Genomic DNA, 17,442 nt, shown 5'->3' with positions numbered 1-17,442 from the left:
TACCACCAGGTAAAAGATGGCAGCAACCACATTAAAATGAGTGTTACACCAAAAATCAACGAGAGATGAAAAAAACAGCTGAGGAAGAGGAGTTTAAAATGAACACTGCACGCATCCTGAGATGTCCTTCATTCTAGGGAGTACATCTTTCAGCCAGCTACTTTGGAAGTGATTTTCTATGGCAAAGGACAGGTACCCGTCCAGCTCTGCGCCAGACCCAAACGTCCTGCGACTGGAGTCGGCTGGGAGTGGGATTTTGGCCAACTCCGCAGTGGAAACGCACGTCAGCCACAAAGTGGCTTCCAAGTCTGGGTCGTAATTTTCCCCATATGTGGTACAGAAGTGAGATTTTTCCGCTCCCTGTTTTTGGGCCTGGGCTGATTTATCAAGAAATGCCAGGGAGCTGCACAGGTACTCATGGAGTGAACTTTAATATAATTTAATCCCAGCAAGAGGACTGCTTTTCACCCTGTTTCCTGGTCCATGGGGAAACAACTGGGGAAAGTAGGACCCTTTGCAGCAGGCTTGACCCCATGTCACAATAGATGGAGCCACCTGTGTCTGTGTCACTGTGCCCGCGTCCAACTCAAACAGCTCGCTTCCTGGAGTCCCCGGCCAGAGGGGAATGTCACGGTGCGTCACCGCTTGGAACGGGAAGCGGATAGCGCTGTGGGGAGCACACGCTGTGACCGGCTCGGATGTAGGCATTGCTCCTCTGAGCTCATGGCAGCAGATGGCTTGTTCCTGTACTTGATGGAAGGAGAGAGGCAGGGAAGCGGGAGGGAGCAGGGGGGCAGTTTTTCCCCGGAAACCTATCTGTCTGGCAGATATCAAGCCCAGCATCTGTGTGTCCTGTGAAGTTCAGATAGACGTGTTACACCGCTGATTCAGCCCCTGAGCTCCCCAGCTGTGCTTGGCTGGGGGTGGGTTTGGCGGATAGTCCTGCATGAGCCTATTGCAAAAGTTAAAAAGTTATTTTCTCAGCTCTTCTCCCTTCCCCACCCCCCACCGAAGCACCAAACCTCTTGTTCCTTTCTCAGAAACTAACTAAAGCTTTGCTCCACTAAAGCTTGGCCACCATGGAAAAAAGGTATAAAAATATAATGGTTAATATAATAAAATTGATTTTCTCTATAGAAATACGTTACAGATTGGATGACAGTGACTTTTCTTTCCTTTTTCTGTATTTCTCCCTTTTAGCAGTGCACACACATTTCCTCTGTGGTGGGGTTCCCATCACTGCAGTTTCAGGCAACCTCCATCACGCCACGCTGTGCTGGGGCTGGGCTGGGACAGCCGGCAGCAGATGAGCTGTCTGGGACAGGAGCTGGCCTTTGTGTTCCCCCTGTGTAGAGAGGGAGGGAAGAGGGACGACATGCTTCTCTACTTGTCTAAATCAGCATATAGGTGGTGATAGATAATGATAAGGCACGCTGAAGAAGTCAGTCAGTCTTTTCATCCAAGGTCACCACTATGGCATGTGCGAAATAGTGGCTTTAATGAGCTACGCTTGCTCTGGGTGGAAGGGAGAAGGTTTTGCAGTACTTGTGCCTACCCCCTGTTCAGCCAGCCTGGCTCCCCGCAGGATAACTTGTTTTCACGCTGTATGAATGGAGATGCCACTGCCTTCCTCCAAAGCTCAGTAGCTGGCTGATTGCTTTTTTAGCGTGAGTGTTCAGAAAAACATTCTTAAACCATGGTATCTCCAGAGGTTTGTGGTAAGAAAACAATGTTAATTTGCCCAGTCCAGAAGCAGAAAGATGAAAAAAGAGTAAAATACACTGTGTTCTTTGTTCCAAATACCTGGAACTAGTGTCCGTGTTGGAAACAAGTGCCATAAATGGCTTTTTTTTTTTTCCCCTCTTATTCATGGAGCAATGCAATATTGTTGGCACAGCACTGGTGCACTGTAGAGCACAATCCACCTATTTTCACTTTTTGATGAGCAGTGACTCTAATTACTGTAGATATTGCATTGGGTGTGCACCCATACTTTATTGCCTTTTCCAAAGGGGAATGTGTCATATCAGCTTCTAGAAAAGTTCAGGACAGCTGCCTGTGTCATGGAAAAATAAGGCTTAATTAAGAGAGGATGTAGGAAGCCAAAATAAATACTAGAAATGTGTAAAGCAGTTAAGGTGGCAATAGGTTACTACATATGAAGGGATGTGTAAATCTGAGCGCTTGACATGATTGATTTGACATTGAAAGGGAAGTCATGGTGTTACTACATTTTTAGTTGGAGGTCCCTGCTGGTGGTGTTGGAGCTGTTTCAATGTCCCACTCAACTCAAAATCTCAAATATCGTGAAGATTTAGACCTGCGTTCAGATCTTTCCTGACTTGCAAATATGGAAGGATCTGATTCCTCTCTCATTACTCGTAATGAGAGAGGAATGAGAGACGAAAAGTGAAACTTTAAAAAGCGCGCCCATCAGCAAAAAGTGCTGGTGTGCACACACGGCACCTCTCGGTTGAACCGCATACCCAGTGGTTAAAAAAATCCCTCCCCATGAAAGGTAGAGGTGATGGTAGCTGGATAACAAGGACTGGCTAAAAGGCGGAAGGAGTGCTTTGCAAGCCTTTGAGTCTTGCCTCAGAGCTGCTCTTGCCCCTTTTTGTGGTGGTGTTAGTGGGCTGATACACACAGCTGCAATAAACATATTGCTGACAAAGAAGCAGGTGAAAAGCTGCAGTTATTTAAATCAGTCACTGAGATACATCCAGTTAACTCGCTTATGCAGAAAGCATGAATTACCATGTTCTTACCCTGTCATTTAAAGACAAATGTTTTACAGCACAAATCCCATCATTATGTGTACATATTAAAAAAAAGGGTTGTTGGTTTGGGTTTTTTTTTTTTCACAGCAATCATAAGACTTTTAGACTTGCTAAGAGGTGGGTCCAACTTGTGGTTAAATCCTGCAGACGATAGTCTTGCTGATCTCAGGATTTTCCAAAGATTAAAATGCAGATGTCTGGATTTCTCAAAACCCCATGGAACTTCAAAAACATTAGACCCATTTCACTCTTCCCCAGATATCCGAGATGGCTGTAAACCGCTTGAGCATCCTGGCAAGATTTCCTGTAATAGACAATATGTTGAATAGCTTTTAGTGGCTTATTAGCAATTTTAGGGTTTATATTTTAGCAAACAAAATCAAAGTTTATCCCTTACCTTTTGCTTAACTACGATAAATTATTTATAAGGTGCACCCCCACGTGTGTGCAGGTACAATAGTTTTTCCAGTTGTGCTGTTTTTATAACAGGGTACCATTCAAAGTGTGTACATGTAGGGGTTGTTCTGTATAGAAAGATATATAAAGTCTGAGCCAAGAAAAATAAAGAAATGTCCCAGTAAACCCTGGCACTCCTGTGACAGTGATCACCGTGCCATCCCCAGCACTGCTCATGGGTCTTGCTTCCTACGGGAGCCTGAGGCCAAGGCGTGGAGGTCGGTACCTGCCCGCTATGCAGCCCTGGATGTGGGCCCGTCTAGATGAGAATTTGTGTTAGCTGAATCAAATGGAAGTCATTACGCAGAGATAAGCCTGAAGTACTCACGCACTCTGTTCCTGGCAAAAATCTTTCCAATGTATATATTTACAGTCAGGGTTTGTAGATAAAGTTACAGTGTGGCAAATATCCGCAATCTAGACAAGTTGGCAGGAAACAGACAGTATTAAGAACAGAAGTGCCCGCATGCCTGCTTGAGTCAAATCTGGAAGGTCTCAGTGTGTGCATGTGTCTTTTTCATTTACGTAAGTTGTTTTAAGTTTCTCAAGTGGTAACTGCGAGCCTTGGGTAGCCATACAGTTCGAGGCACAGAAATACGCTTGCTGATGGAAAATGCTTTGTATATTAGGATAGCTGAGTGGCTCCATGGCAAGCCATTTTGCATTTTCCGGTGAACTCATTCCATTTTAAGCTTTGCTTCAATGGCCCTTTTGACAAAAGGACTGCTGTAGAGGATGCTTCTGGTTTTGGCCTGGGGTTTCGATTATCCTGTGCAGAAGGCTGCCTTTTTGGCAACATGGGCCATTAGCTTTCCTTTTGTGTTTTGAGCTTTTCTTCTTGCCTTTTCACTTGAGATTTTCCTTCTCCCAGTGCTGTTTTTCTGTTTTCGGTAAGCAGTTTCTGCAAATCTCCACGTGAATTCTACTGATTCATACAAACACTTTATTTTGATTAATTTGGTCATTTATTTTTCAGTCCTCATTTTTAAGATGAGTATCACAGGGCTGTGGTGGTTTGAGGGGTTTTGGTTGGTTGGTTGTTGGGTTTTTTGGAGCAGGGAAGGGAAGTGGGAGGTGGAGGGAATCACATCTCCCAGGGAAGGTGCTGTAACTAATTATGCCTTGGAGATTGTTTCTTAGTGGCTCAGATATAATTACTACTTGATCAAACTTGTATGTGCTATTTAGGACAAAATAAAGCCTCTCCTTCTGTATGACCCAAAAAACAAGCTGTTACTTCAAATATTCATTTTTAGGGGGTCAGGAAGCTGCATCTGTAATTCTTGCACATCCTACAGCTCCTGAACTTCTTCCCCCAGAGGCCACCTCTGCAGCCCCACTCCTACCAAAACCTTGCCACCTACACCCAGTACAGAGGTACAAAGGAGGACTTTTAGGACACCTGTTACTGCTGGATTCTGGTTATGTCTTTTGAGAACTGCTTAGAAATGTATGTTGTAGGACAGGATTTTTAACCTTGTCCAGTGTCTTAGCTTGAGCTTGTGACATAAGTTTGGAAAAGCTGGCGGTAGAGAGTAGTGTTCAGTAGGTCATGAAGGTAATAGAGACGTGGCCTGAAAGGCAGGGAAGTTCTGGGTGAATGACAAGAGGGCCCCTATCTGCCCTTGATGATTTTTTTTTCCATGGATGCTCATGCTTTCACCACTTCAGATCCAGTACTGGTAGCAATACCAGGTACCTTCTGGTGACAAGAAGTGCATGCTATGTGAGCTGGTCAGATGATACAGGTGTTGAGTCAAAATCCACTGAGTTGGTAAGACTCATTCCCAAGTCTTCAGAGAGGAGCAGATCCCCAAATGGGATCCGGGCTGAGTTTAGACAGTCTGTGCCCAAACCTGCAGTCCTCCATATCCTTACACAGCTGCTGACTGGATCCTGGATGGTTACCCAGACATCTGAAGCTCTGCCTTTGAGCGTGCCCGGAGACATGTCAGCCTTGACAGAGCCGGGCAGCTCAGTGCCAGCCTCCTGCCCACATTCTGTCCTGCAGCAGCAGATGCAGCGCCCTTCCAGATCACACTCTGCAAAAAGGCTATTGTAGGCTATTGCCTTAATTTGAAATACAGCCAGTACAGGGCTGCTGCTGCAGTTCCTGCTCTCCTTATCCAGCCGCCCAGGGGTGAGGGGTGAGGATGCTTCATCCCCACTCTTTGATATGGGCTCAGTCTCCTCTTTCACATAACAGATTCAAAGAACCTCTCCCGTTCTCTGGAGAGTGTCTGAACTACCAGGGCTGTATAACTGGTTTACAGTGGGTACAATCCCATGATTCGTGGAGTTGGAGGGATTAATCAAGAGACTGTTGCATGCAGTGAGCAGAGCGTGTGTGTGAAAGGTGGAAGAGCAGGGTTCCGCTGCTTGTTCCAAAAATCATCCATGTGACCTATGCATATTTTTTATGAAATATATAAACAGACCTTGAGGTGAGAGTCACTGCCCAAAGGCTGCAGAGAGGTCTGTGTGTCCCAGTGGCACTGTATACAGGAAATGTACAGGAAGAATGGCTTTTGCATCCTGTGTCCCCATGTGATCCTTCAGAAGGACTTCTCAACGTCCACAGAGAATTTGGCTTCCAATTCACTATTAGGTGAATTAGAAGAATGTGGAGACAGTTGCTGAAATAAACTGTTTGCAGGTGGGGTTTCACAGTGGGGTTCGACGTGCCATTTCCCAAGGGTTCAGGAAGCATGGGGCCAAACCACGGTACTGGCATGGAACATCTTGTACTACGCTACAATGGTGGTAGTAATTCTCAATTTACAAAGCTTGTGGGAAGGGCTCACGTAACACTGGAAAGGAGTTGCTGGTATTTATTTCTTAGCTCTCTGATTTTGTACAGCCTGGTACAACAGATGAAGCATGACAAACAAACAAATTCTTGGTTGTTAGAGGCCAAAAATATTTGATTGATTGTGCTTTGCCATCAGCTTCAGTAACAAAAGCCCGTTTAATATGAGGAGAACAAGGCTTGTGCCTATTAGCTGCTGTCACATGTGCACATGACACTGATGGCAGCCACTGACTCCACATCACCAGCTATGACATACCTTCCAGAAAGGCACAATTTGAAGTAGTGAGTTATGCACTATTTATGTTCTTTATTCCAAATATAAAACCACCATAATGCCATATGTGTTATTTCAGAGGATTAAGAATCGCCCACAGAGTGTTTTATAAATCATTTCTCTTTGGCATAGCCTTATATTGTCAGAGCAATTGCTTCTGCAGTCCCAGTTCCAGTCCTCTCACCTTACTCTAAGTCCAGCTCTTGCTGAAATTCTTGAGATTTCCTCTTTTATTAAGGTTATTATCAAACCCCACACTGCCTCTGTTGTCCCCCATGCAAAAACTGCTATTCAGGCGCACTCCTAGAGGCTGCTGGCTTTTTCCAGTTGTTTGAAAGTGGGTGCCTGCATTTTGGTCCTGAGCTGGAAGGCAGACTCCCACCATGAGATTGCCTGCACGTATTCACCCCCACCATCTTTGCTTAGCCACCTGGTGAAGGATGCAGCTATAGCCACAGGGCAGGGGAGACACACTGTACAGCCAGCCCTCCGCTGTCTGGGTAAGCAGCCATGGCCTGAAGGTTCCACGCAATTAACAGCTCTGATTGTTTGGGTGGAGTTCAGACCACAGGAGCACTCCTCTATGTGGGTGGGGACACTCCTTCACTCCTTCTGTGAGCACGCAGGCGCTAGCAGCATCCAAGTTACCTAAGCTGGAAGATGAGAGAGGATTTGGGCCAACAGACAATTATATTAAAAGATCCTTAATTCTGTCCTCTCTATGTCATCTTGATGCATTAGTCATGAAACTAATGACCTGACACAGAGCATGTAGGCAGTGTATGTGTGCTTGTACAGTATCCTTCTGAGGCATCTCCTCCTCCTGGGAGAAGAGAATCAAGAGAAGCTGTCTTGTGAAACTGCTGTCCCTCGTGATATAAGTGGGATCACAGCCAGAATTCAGACATTCCTTGCTACCCTTGCTTACCCAGCGCCCAATGCCTGCCAAGTACTGACCAAGCAGACCAGGCCTGCATCTCTGCTCATAAGGGTTTATTGCTGTAGATTTATCAGATCCATACAGAGGCACTGAATGTGCATGGATACCAATTTATTTTGATAGGATGAGGCAGGAAATGCTTTCTTCCCATGAATGGGTAGGCAGCTGTCTTCAGAAATTCCAAAACCTCATGCTGAGAACTTGTTTGTGTGTGACCTGTGCTGAAACAGAAGTACCCACGCGAGGGGCACCTATTCTCCTTTTACACAAACTATGCTTTGGATTCAAGACTCGCAGGGGAAAGGGACACTGTTCACATGTGCTGTGCGTGGTTAGCGGCTTGTAAACAATTCACTTGAGAGAAGAGCAATTTTTGCATTCCAGATTTGGGACATTGGAGAAGACTTCAGATTGTCCAGGAACCAGATGCAGTTTTCTGGGGTGCCGTGCTGGGTGTACCAGAGTCAAGTAACAGAGCCACAGCAGTCAGCATGCAAGCAACTGACGGGAGCTCTTGCCCAGAGGAGAGCACGCTGGCAAACAGTAACCACAGCCAGCCCCAAAACCAACTTATTGCCTAGTCCACTAGTACTACGATTTTTATGTAGAGATTATTGATTTTAGGCTATGGTGTCAGAGAAAGCGATGTTCTGTACTTAACACATGTGATCTCATAGTCCATAAGCCGTGTGCAATTACACAAGCACTATTTACAGTAGTTTAAACAGTGTTTGTTAGTTGTTGTTGTTATCTCTCCCAAGAGATGACTGCTATTGCTGTCTGTAGGTTGTGATTTACAGTAGTGTAATCATCTGAAAAGACTGGATTTGTTAAGCTTCTCAGATAATACAAAACCAAGTCAAGCAATACTTACAGATACCAAACGGACTTAAACAAAATGTTTTTCTTACCTGAAGATGTGCTATTTTATTGTGTCCCATCCACTCTCCAAAAGGCAGAGAAAAGTGGTTTTTAATTGGGGGACACATACTAAAATGACAAAAATACGAAGGGATTTCTGTGAACTCCAGTATTAATGGTATTATCATCTTAGTGTGACTGAAGTGTTCAGTGACAGCACAGACACTGCTTGACGACTCTTGTTTAAAAGAGCACAAAGTCAGGATTTTTCTCCTAGAACCTGACATCAAGTCTGTGAAAGTCTTTTCCCTGAAGTGATTCACAAAGAAAAACTGTGCTGGTTTGTCTTGAGTATGTAAACCATGTACATTGTTAGAGATTGTAAGAGGCCTTAAAACCTGTTGGTAAGTTTTCTAGTAATAAATTATTGTTGTATTGATTTATTAAAAATTACTTAGCCCTTCAGGAAAAAGATTGTAATCATGCAGGGAGTTTGAGCTTTTTTCTTAACAGAGTGGATTTACAAAACCTTTTTAACCATATACTAGTTTATTTTTACTTTTATATTCTTCACCAGTAAAAAGCCCTCCGCTTTGCTTACCTTCATTTCCTTGTGCTTTGGTGGGGTTTGACACTTACAGGCCTCTGTCAAAGGAGATCAAGGCACATCTCCCTGCATGTGCCTGCTACTCCTGTCCTCCATGGAAGCCCGTATATAGCAACTCCATAGGGATCCAGAATGCTACGATGGGAGAAGGCCGGGAAATACAGGACAGTGAAATGCAGGGGCTCTGAATCAAGCTGGCCCAAGGCCTCTCTGAATTGAATTTTGCTGCTTTCCAGGACATGGGGCCAAGGTCATTCCTAGTGCAGATGCAGCAGAGGGCAGGACGGGGGCAGGAAGTTTCCATGGGTACAGACCTGCTGTGCAAACCAGCGGTGAATAATCAAGGCAAGAGCCCTGGAGCTCCGGCATCCTGCTCTCCCATCCACTGGAGAGGATGGGGAGGTGGAGGCAGCAGCTGCAGCTGTTGAGATCTTCACTCCTCTCATCGCCCCAGCACACCCCTTCCCTTGGGAGCAGCTGGCCCCGCAGTCCTACAGCCCCACACGACCCAGCTCCTGCCCCAGCTGCAGCACAGCGTCCTTGCAGCACCAGGGCTTTGGCCATACCGCAGCTTTGGCAGTTCAGCTACAGCAGTTTTGCTGCTCTGGGCCCGACTGCTGCACAGGCACTTGCCCGCTTTGCCCAGGCCTAGGGAGCAAGTACATCCACCCAAAGCATGGGGTAAATACCAGCTACTGCAGTCTAAAAAAAAAACCCCAGAAAACCCCCCACCTCCAGTGTTTGCTGGACCAGCAGTGTTTGGGGCAGGTAGCTGCACAGGAAGACAGGAGCTTGGCCTCTGGTGAACATCCTCATTTTTTCTGAGGGATAGGATAGATGAGGCAGGGAAAATACGCTTTCCACCCACCAAAAAGACTAAGGGTAAAGCTTTGCCAGTTGGACTGTTCCCCGCGAGTTGCTGGACAAGCTCACTTCCCATTAATGTCAGTGGGATTTCTATGGGAGCTTAGCAACTGGCGTGCTGCAAGCCATTACAGGGGTAACAGCAAGGGATGACGGGAACATATTAATGCAAATGCATGTGAGGCTGAAGCCATCTGTGGTCTGTATTAAGTAACATATTCAGGTGATACTTCACAGACAGTAACGGTTGTACTTGAACAAATTAGTCCTTACCCTGACTGCTGGCTTTCTGCTTTACAGATGTGGCAGTACTATTAGTCAAAATACATTCTCCCCAAGTCTGAAATGGTATTTGTTGCTACTTCTCTTTTCAAATGTCTTTCTTTTGTCCTCTTTGCAGTTTAAATTCAAGTTATTTATGTTTATCTACATAACGTACTGTAAGTACTCTTAAATATAAATGTACTCCTCAATTTTCACTTCTTCTAAAGCTGGCAATAAAACATACTTTAAAACTACTCTGTGGCACAGACTAGCTCTTCACTTATCCGTATTTTCTCTTATATGCAGCAAGGTATTAGTTCTCTCATAGAAACCATTGATGAGAGCAGCAGGTCCACATGCATGCAGGACCACATTCCCAAAAAGAACCTAGTCGGACCGAACGATGTCGTACATGTTGGCTGCTAGATCTTTTCTGTCCTCAGCTTCCTGCTAAAACAAATTCATTTTGATTGTTCCCATAGTAAACTGTTGTTGATCAATGTAAGGCTGAATGGTGCTGGTGGCTGACTCATCACTCTTGGCTTGAGTACTGCACAGCCTAATGAGTAAAAGTGAGGTACTACCAACTATGAAAAAAGGGCCAGTAGCTAACAAAGGAGGAAACAAGGAAAGAAAAGGGAATCTAGCAGCCATCATATGGACAGAAAACATTGAGAGAAGAGTCACTAACATTTTTGCCAAATCTAAGCTGTATTTACTTTTCTGATGCCGATTGATTCAGTAGGACACTTAGGTTTTGAAAATGGAATGCATAAACGCTGCGTGGTAGAAATTAGCTGAGACGCAACATCTGAATACGCAGCGCAGGAGTGTGTGGAGCACTTCCGATGGTGAGGGAGCCTGGGTTTCTAAACAGTCCTTCCCAAAGAATGTTAAAAATATTTGTAGGAGAGAACAAGCTGCTGAAATACAATTTGCTGAGCTGCTGTCTGCTTATTTAAAGCATAAATTATCTTACAGCAGTTCTATGTGTTTTCTTTTCATATCAACATTAAGCTTATCTTATAAACACATCTTTAGTATGTAGAGTAAGTTAAAAACATCCATCCTAAAACTAGGATGCAAAGAGAAAGTGGCTTGGATGCTTACTGGCACGAAGAGAGATATCCTGTCTTATTCTTTTTTTGTTCCGTGATACAGTTGTAGCATTATCTGGTATCCAGGGCTTTGAAGGATCTATTGTAAGCATGTCAAAGACTTTTTTAAATTACTTTGGTTTTGTAAATATTAGATCACAAGAACTGAGGAATGAGTCCCACAGACTTTCATTAAACAATGTGTCCCATTATTGTTTTTCCTGTTTTGGAGTTGAAATTAAACTAGCATTAGTAACGCTCTGCATATTTATTCTTTCAATGAGAAAAAAATCTGTTCTAATAATTATCGTGTCTGTAGAAATGTGCATTCAAGATGCAGCTTAGACATTAACTAGTCACCACTGCCTGCTGCTTGTGGACTCGGAGAGAAGAGGTGTCTTGTACAAGATCTCGATGTCCATGATGGAGCTCAGGTGAGACAGGACTGCTGTCCGTGATCAGTGTCTCACCTCTTTAGTGACCTGGGCAATCCAGGACTAACAAGCTATGGGACAAGTCTTCCACTTAGCAGTTTTGCACACGGGAAGAGAGCATTCGCACAGCAAGTGGTAACTCACCTAGCCACCTTTCTGGCTAACACCCACTGGCTCAGAGAGCTAAGGGAGGTACGTGCCACGGTTACAGGGCAGTTGGTGGAATATGGGCATGAAGGCCATGTGGTTGGAGGCTAGGAATAGCTGAGCCTGAACTTGGAGTCCAGATTAAAACTTGATGAATCTAAGGCTGGGACAAAGATGCAGAAGAAAGAAGATGACAAATCAGCAGATTGTCATAAGAAAGAGGACAAAAAGAAAGAACAGGCACAAACCCCTCTGTTCCCTTGCCCCTAGACTTAGTTTCAGGAAATCATGGTCATTCTGATGCTGGCATGTACTTGTCAGCCTCCCCCCCCAAGAATCCAAACTCTCCTTCAGTCTCCTTCCTCTAAAGGGTGACAAAGTTCAGTTGCTATAGGTTATTCTTCTAATACTTCATGGTGCAAAGGTCAGTGTCCTGATGTAGGTGGTCTCGCCTTGCTGAAGACCATCTGGGTGTCAGACCACCACTGGGCAGTGGAATTCCTGCTTTTTTTTAGCATCATTTTTAAAAAGTCTGGGGAATTAGTACTTTTTTGTACTAATTAGTACTAATATTGTACTAACCAGGAAAGGTAGAACAGTCAAGTTGTGAAATGAAGCACTCAAAAACTACAAAGTGTCACAATTAAGAGTTACCTGGTGATTTGATTTGATCCTGTTACACATATTCATTAGGATATTTTAAGAACAAGTTTGAGTCCAACTTTATTTATGCTGACAGTCTTCAATGCAAATATTTGCGTAAAGCTGTTCATTTCCACAGTGCTCAGTACCATAAACAGTCATCACAATAGCAGCACTTGCTAGGTATTTTACCTTCATTTTACAGATGGGACAAATTTCTTCATAGCCAAGTGACAAGTGCATCTGGCAAGGCAGGTTTAGAAGCTGGGATATCTTGGTACCTTTTCCTTAACGCAAATGACTGTTTCTCTGAGCCAGAGTAGTACACAAAATATACAGGGTGGAGATGAAATCTTGTCTCTATAGAAATTAATGTAACTCAGACATTATGGTGCAGATACGTATCCTTAAGGTCTAAGTTATTCTGTTCACAAACCAAATTGCTTACAAATTGGCAAACTAACAAATATCAGCATTTATCAAAATTAAATCCATGTGTTCTTCAAATCCGCGTATTATCAACTACTTCCAGATGTAAATATCCATGGGTAGTTTTAAGGAACCTCAGTCCCGCAGTCAGTTTCCATCATGATTCTCAAAATTAGCCCTGTTCACAAGTGATATACAACAACATTTGGTCTCTTCAGGAAACAATACTTGTTGCTTTCCGTAGAGCCAGGTATCCTGTAACCACATCTGAAGGGAGCATCCGAATATAGGCAAATTCTTCAATAGTACTAAATCTCAGCTTGCTCTGGGGATCTGTGTAATTTGCCTGAAAAAGAAACAATGGCAGAGACACTACTCAAAGAACATCTCGAAAAAGAATACTAAAAAAAGTGTCTAATTACAAGACCACAAAATAGTGAATTTCCTTTCCCAGTAACAGCACTGCTGTTCTACCACATGACCAAAAGTTTGTACTTTTTTTCTTTCTCCTCATGTCGGAACTTACGAGAAGTTAACAGACCCCTATAAAATCACATTAGAAATGCATTAAACATAAGAGAGGGCTGAAATAGTTTCATACAAAATACAGTGCAAAAGAAATTCCTCAACTCTCTAAACTCACCCTAGCAACTCTGTGCCTTGTGCAATCTCTCACAAGGCAGCTCTCCAAAGAGTCAGGCTGCTGCCAATAAATTACCCACAAAGAGGCTGAATTATGGGTGCTCTGATAGCTTTGGACTGGTTTTCTCTTCCTGCATACAACTTAGCTTTTAATTTACTTTAAAGTGGTTGTTAAAGCAAGGGTGTCTCAGCTTATGGTTCTGTGACTGAACTGATAAGAAATTTGAACTCAGCGTTGTGCTTTGCTACAGACGCCTGCTTTCAGGATAGCAGCCTGGCCAGCTCACCCTGGGCTACGCTTGTATCCTCTGCTATATTTGGAGCCTGGGTGCCTGGGAGCGGTGCCAGTTTCCCTCCATCCTCTCCCCTTCCCTGTTGCTACAGAAACCTTGAGCTCAGATGAGCTCTGGGGCAGCGCAGGAGGCTGGGCTGGAAGAAGGCAGGCTTCAGGGTATCGCCTCCCCACCTTCAGCCTCCAAGACAATCACCGCCCGTTCAGCATTGAATTACCAAGTGCCTGCCAAGGCTCTGAAAGTATCTTCTGTACCTTTCTTTAACAGGAGATGGTGGCAGGCTGCAAGGCACAGGCAGTTAAGACCCCTTAAGAAATTACTACTAAAAAAGAAAAGGCCAGGAAGAGCTGGAGCGTTCCCCCCCATTCGTACTGTTGTAGTGCAGAGCCCTCTACCATTTTTATGTTCGAAAGGATCTGCTGACCATGGTAACAATCCAGTTAATTGTCTGGCCTGATAAGACTTAGCAGAAAATTAAGTGTTATTTGTAGCTTGTTTCTTTAGAAGGAAATGCTACAAGGTTAATTAAGTGTAGTCAGCTAACAGTCAAACCATCAGTTCATTTTCAAACAAATGGCAAAATTAGGGACTTTAGGAGTAAATTATCCCTGATGGTAACTTCGTGGTTACAGTAGGTATAAACTTATTTTTATTTCACGCTTTAAATCTGGCCTCATGTATCTAAGAAAAAGCTAACCAAGTAGACTGCTTTTCAAATGTGCATGATTCTGTAGTAAACTAGCCAAGCAATATCTGCAATTTGTGTTGCGCACCAATCTAGTTTAAAAATATTATGGCAGTTCTTTACCATTCTGATACTGTGTACTGGGCTGTACTGTTTGCACACACTAATGTAAGGTAACTAGTCATTTATGCCATGACTTCAGACTGAAAACAAACTTTACCACTACTTCAGCAATAATTAAAACAGATTAGGAAATTGAAGTAAGGTGATTTTGCAAAGAAAAAACTTGTCATGTTTAGAAATTAAGTCAAAGGCCACAGATACAGGCTCTTCAAATACAATAAATTAGTTATCTCAAGCTGTTGCTGTAGTAACAAGGCTGATCCATTTTCAGAACAGGAAGAGAAATATAAACATTTGAAGATTGGGGGGTTTTTTAACCTGCTTTACAATAAACTACTTTGTTTTGCATGTTAAAATATCCAAATACTCATCTTGCAAGTTTGGAAATAAAGTTTTATTTTGCAGTGTCAATATAGTAGATAATAACGTTTGAATTCCAGGCTGCCTTACAAATATAAATTGGCTGCTCTGCTTAGACCATTGGTAAATTTAATTCCATTTGTGTTACACACAGAAAGAGAAGAGGATCAGTAGAATTTAGTTGTAGCATTTAATATAACTGCAGGTATACTGATGAGATTGTTTTAATACACTTCTCTTTTTTTGTAGCTGCTAGACCATTTAATTCTTCCCTAAATGGGTAATGCCAAGGAATTTATTTTACTTTTTTTTTTCATGCGGAATCCAGCATTCCCATGGAAAATGTATTCTTTCACAAATGCTTTCAGATTTTACATAGAAAATACAGGGACGTTTTTCTTCTACTAGATTTCTAAAATATTCTATTACCCCACATATCTTACTACTAGGAAATGATCTTGAAAATAAATTTAGTGCTTCTTATGAAACATTTCTGGCTTAGCAATTTAAAGGACATGCTGTCTCAGTTATCTTAATAAAAAAGATTTTTTTAAACACAGTATTTTTATCATAGTCTGGAGAAACCTTGCAGGCCAGGTAAAATAGGAAACTTGACTCACGATGCAATTAGAGGATGGAAAATTAAGGGGGAAAAAAAAAAGAAAGTGGAAAGACAAAAAAGGAAACAAAAGCAGCACTGAATGGATTCATATAGAAAGGAGAGTATTTATACTGAGCTAGAACAGTTAAAGTACATAAATCAGTGATGGAAGGGAGGAGCTGGTAAAGAAAAACTGAGGAACTGAAAGGAAGACTCTTATTTCCTATGGCTAAACTGACCCTTAGCTGGTAGGGACATGGTCTTCACTGCCATCTATAACCTGCATCGTCATCTCGCTATAGGTGCAACGACTGACTAGTTTTGAAATGCATCAAAGGCCAGTGCTGGAAAGCATTATTTGGTTCCTTGGAGATGGGGCAGTGAAAGGGACTTAAGCCCTTATGCCGTCTGCCCCACATAAGCCCCTCACAGGTCAGAGATGTTGTGCAATGCTAGTAACACCTGGTGCGAATGCTACTAATACTTGCAAAGCGACTCTAAGGGGAGAGGATAGGAAACAGATGAGCACCATTAAGTGACCCAGTATGGATTTTCTGCTATTTTGGTGAAGTCTACTTATTATTATTTCACGTGTCCACCTGTCCTGCCTTCCTCCATCCACTGCATCTCTATATAGAGTAGGGGTACTTAAGCAAAGTTCCGTATTCAACTGACCCCCGCTCCTATTCTGAAAACAACTTGCTATTATATCAAAACAATACTCTTATGAGTACAAGACTGTAAGTCTGTCTGGCTGGAGGGAATTATTTTCCCTGGGTTTGTGAGCAGTCTCTTCCATTTGCTGTCTGCCAGATCATCTGTGAGGGAGATGTTGCTTTCCCATTCCCTCTTGAACACCAAGGGTTACCAGCCTCGAGCTGAGCAACCCACTCCATTTCCAAATCATGGTCAAAGGCACAGGCTGGAAACATGCCACGTCCTAGGTGCCTTATTTAAATGTGTTACTTAAAAAATAAAAAAAGTCAAAGAAAACATACACTGCCAAATCAAGAACTCAGATGTTAGGATGTGCAGGATTACAGTTGGTGCTATAGCTATTCTTTGATCCCTTGCACTGTGTATCCACTATAAGGCAGTCCTTAATTAAATGCTCACCCGTTTTTTTTTTTCCCAGTGGGGACTTTGATTTAATTCAGTGTACAGAATGCAAGGTGCTGTGTTAACCTGCATCAACATAACAAAGGTCTATATTTACAGGCATCTCTATGAGGTGATACCAACCCTGTGAGGTAGGCTAGTGCCCTGTGGATGAGAAACAGATTAAACTGGGGGAAAGGATCCAGAAATTGTGTCTAAGGCTGTATGATGTTACGAAGTTTTCATTAATGGTTACACTAAGTAACTACCATACTTAACCCTTTTTATAGTCCAAAATACAACATTCCCATTCATTTCAATTGTAATAAATGCACAGGCTTCTGCAAAATAAATCACTGGGGACTGAAGGTGAAAAGATACGCTGTTACTAACACCTGTTTTGTTTCAAGTAAAATTATTCATGTCACATAGGAACAGTGTCAGCAGCAGATACAGAATTTTTGTTGGGCAGAATTCAATGACTTTACTCCTGTTTTGTGCTAACAGAATCTTCAGGGAATTCAGGTGCCAAATTGTAACTACCGAGACTTTTTGGAGCATGTGCAAACTGTATCTATGTCAAATGTGGGATTTTTTTTTCCTTTTCTTTTTCTGTTTTTCTTTAACAAAACCATGTAAAAGAGCCCATCTGTGACACACAGGCTATACATCTGCCAAACTCCAAGTTCCAGCTCTGAAGCATGGGGGTATTTGAAATTCTCGAAAGTCCATGCCAAGTGTCTGTCTCAGGCTGATTTGTTTGAGGGAAAGTTTGAGATAAATGGTAACAAGTTGGGTTTTTTTAACATGGGCCAATCAATATAATTTTTCCTAATCTCATTCTTGGAAATTGCTGAGCCATCTTTTTGAAACTTTTTCTAAAAGATACAATGAAATAAATCAGCCTCAGACAAACACTCAGCATGGAAAGTTTCAGTCTGTGTGGTTAAAGCTGGGCAAAGTTAGAAGTCATGGAGACTGTGGGCCACCAGCTTTCACAGTAACAATCTAAAGAATTGGAAATGATGGGGAC

The 17,442-nt window shown here is 42.9% G+C and overlaps 1 protein-coding gene across 1 annotated transcript in view; it reads right to left on the bottom strand.

Moving 5' to 3' along the window:
* Nucleotides 1-9,764: 9,764 nt before the first annotated feature.
* INO80C (INO80 complex subunit C) overlaps nt 9,765-17,442 on the bottom strand; it is a 35,214-nt gene continuing 27,536 nt past the window's right edge. Inside the window, exon 5 of the mRNA XM_075494143.1 lies at nt 9,765-12,953. Within this exon, the coding sequence (XP_075350258.1) occupies nt 12,822-12,953 (132 nt within the window). The 3' untranslated portion in view covers nt 9,765-12,821. The remainder of the gene's footprint in view (nt 12,954-17,442) is intronic.

This window comes from Mycteria americana, chromosome 2, assembly GCF_035582795.1.
Source record: "Mycteria americana isolate JAX WOST 10 ecotype Jacksonville Zoo and Gardens chromosome 2, USCA_MyAme_1.0, whole genome shotgun sequence".
Classification (NCBI taxonomy): Eukaryota; Metazoa; Chordata; class Aves; order Ciconiiformes; family Ciconiidae; genus Mycteria; species Mycteria americana.
Note: the sequence above shows the minus strand (reverse complement) of the source record. Positions and strands in the feature narration are given on the sequence as shown.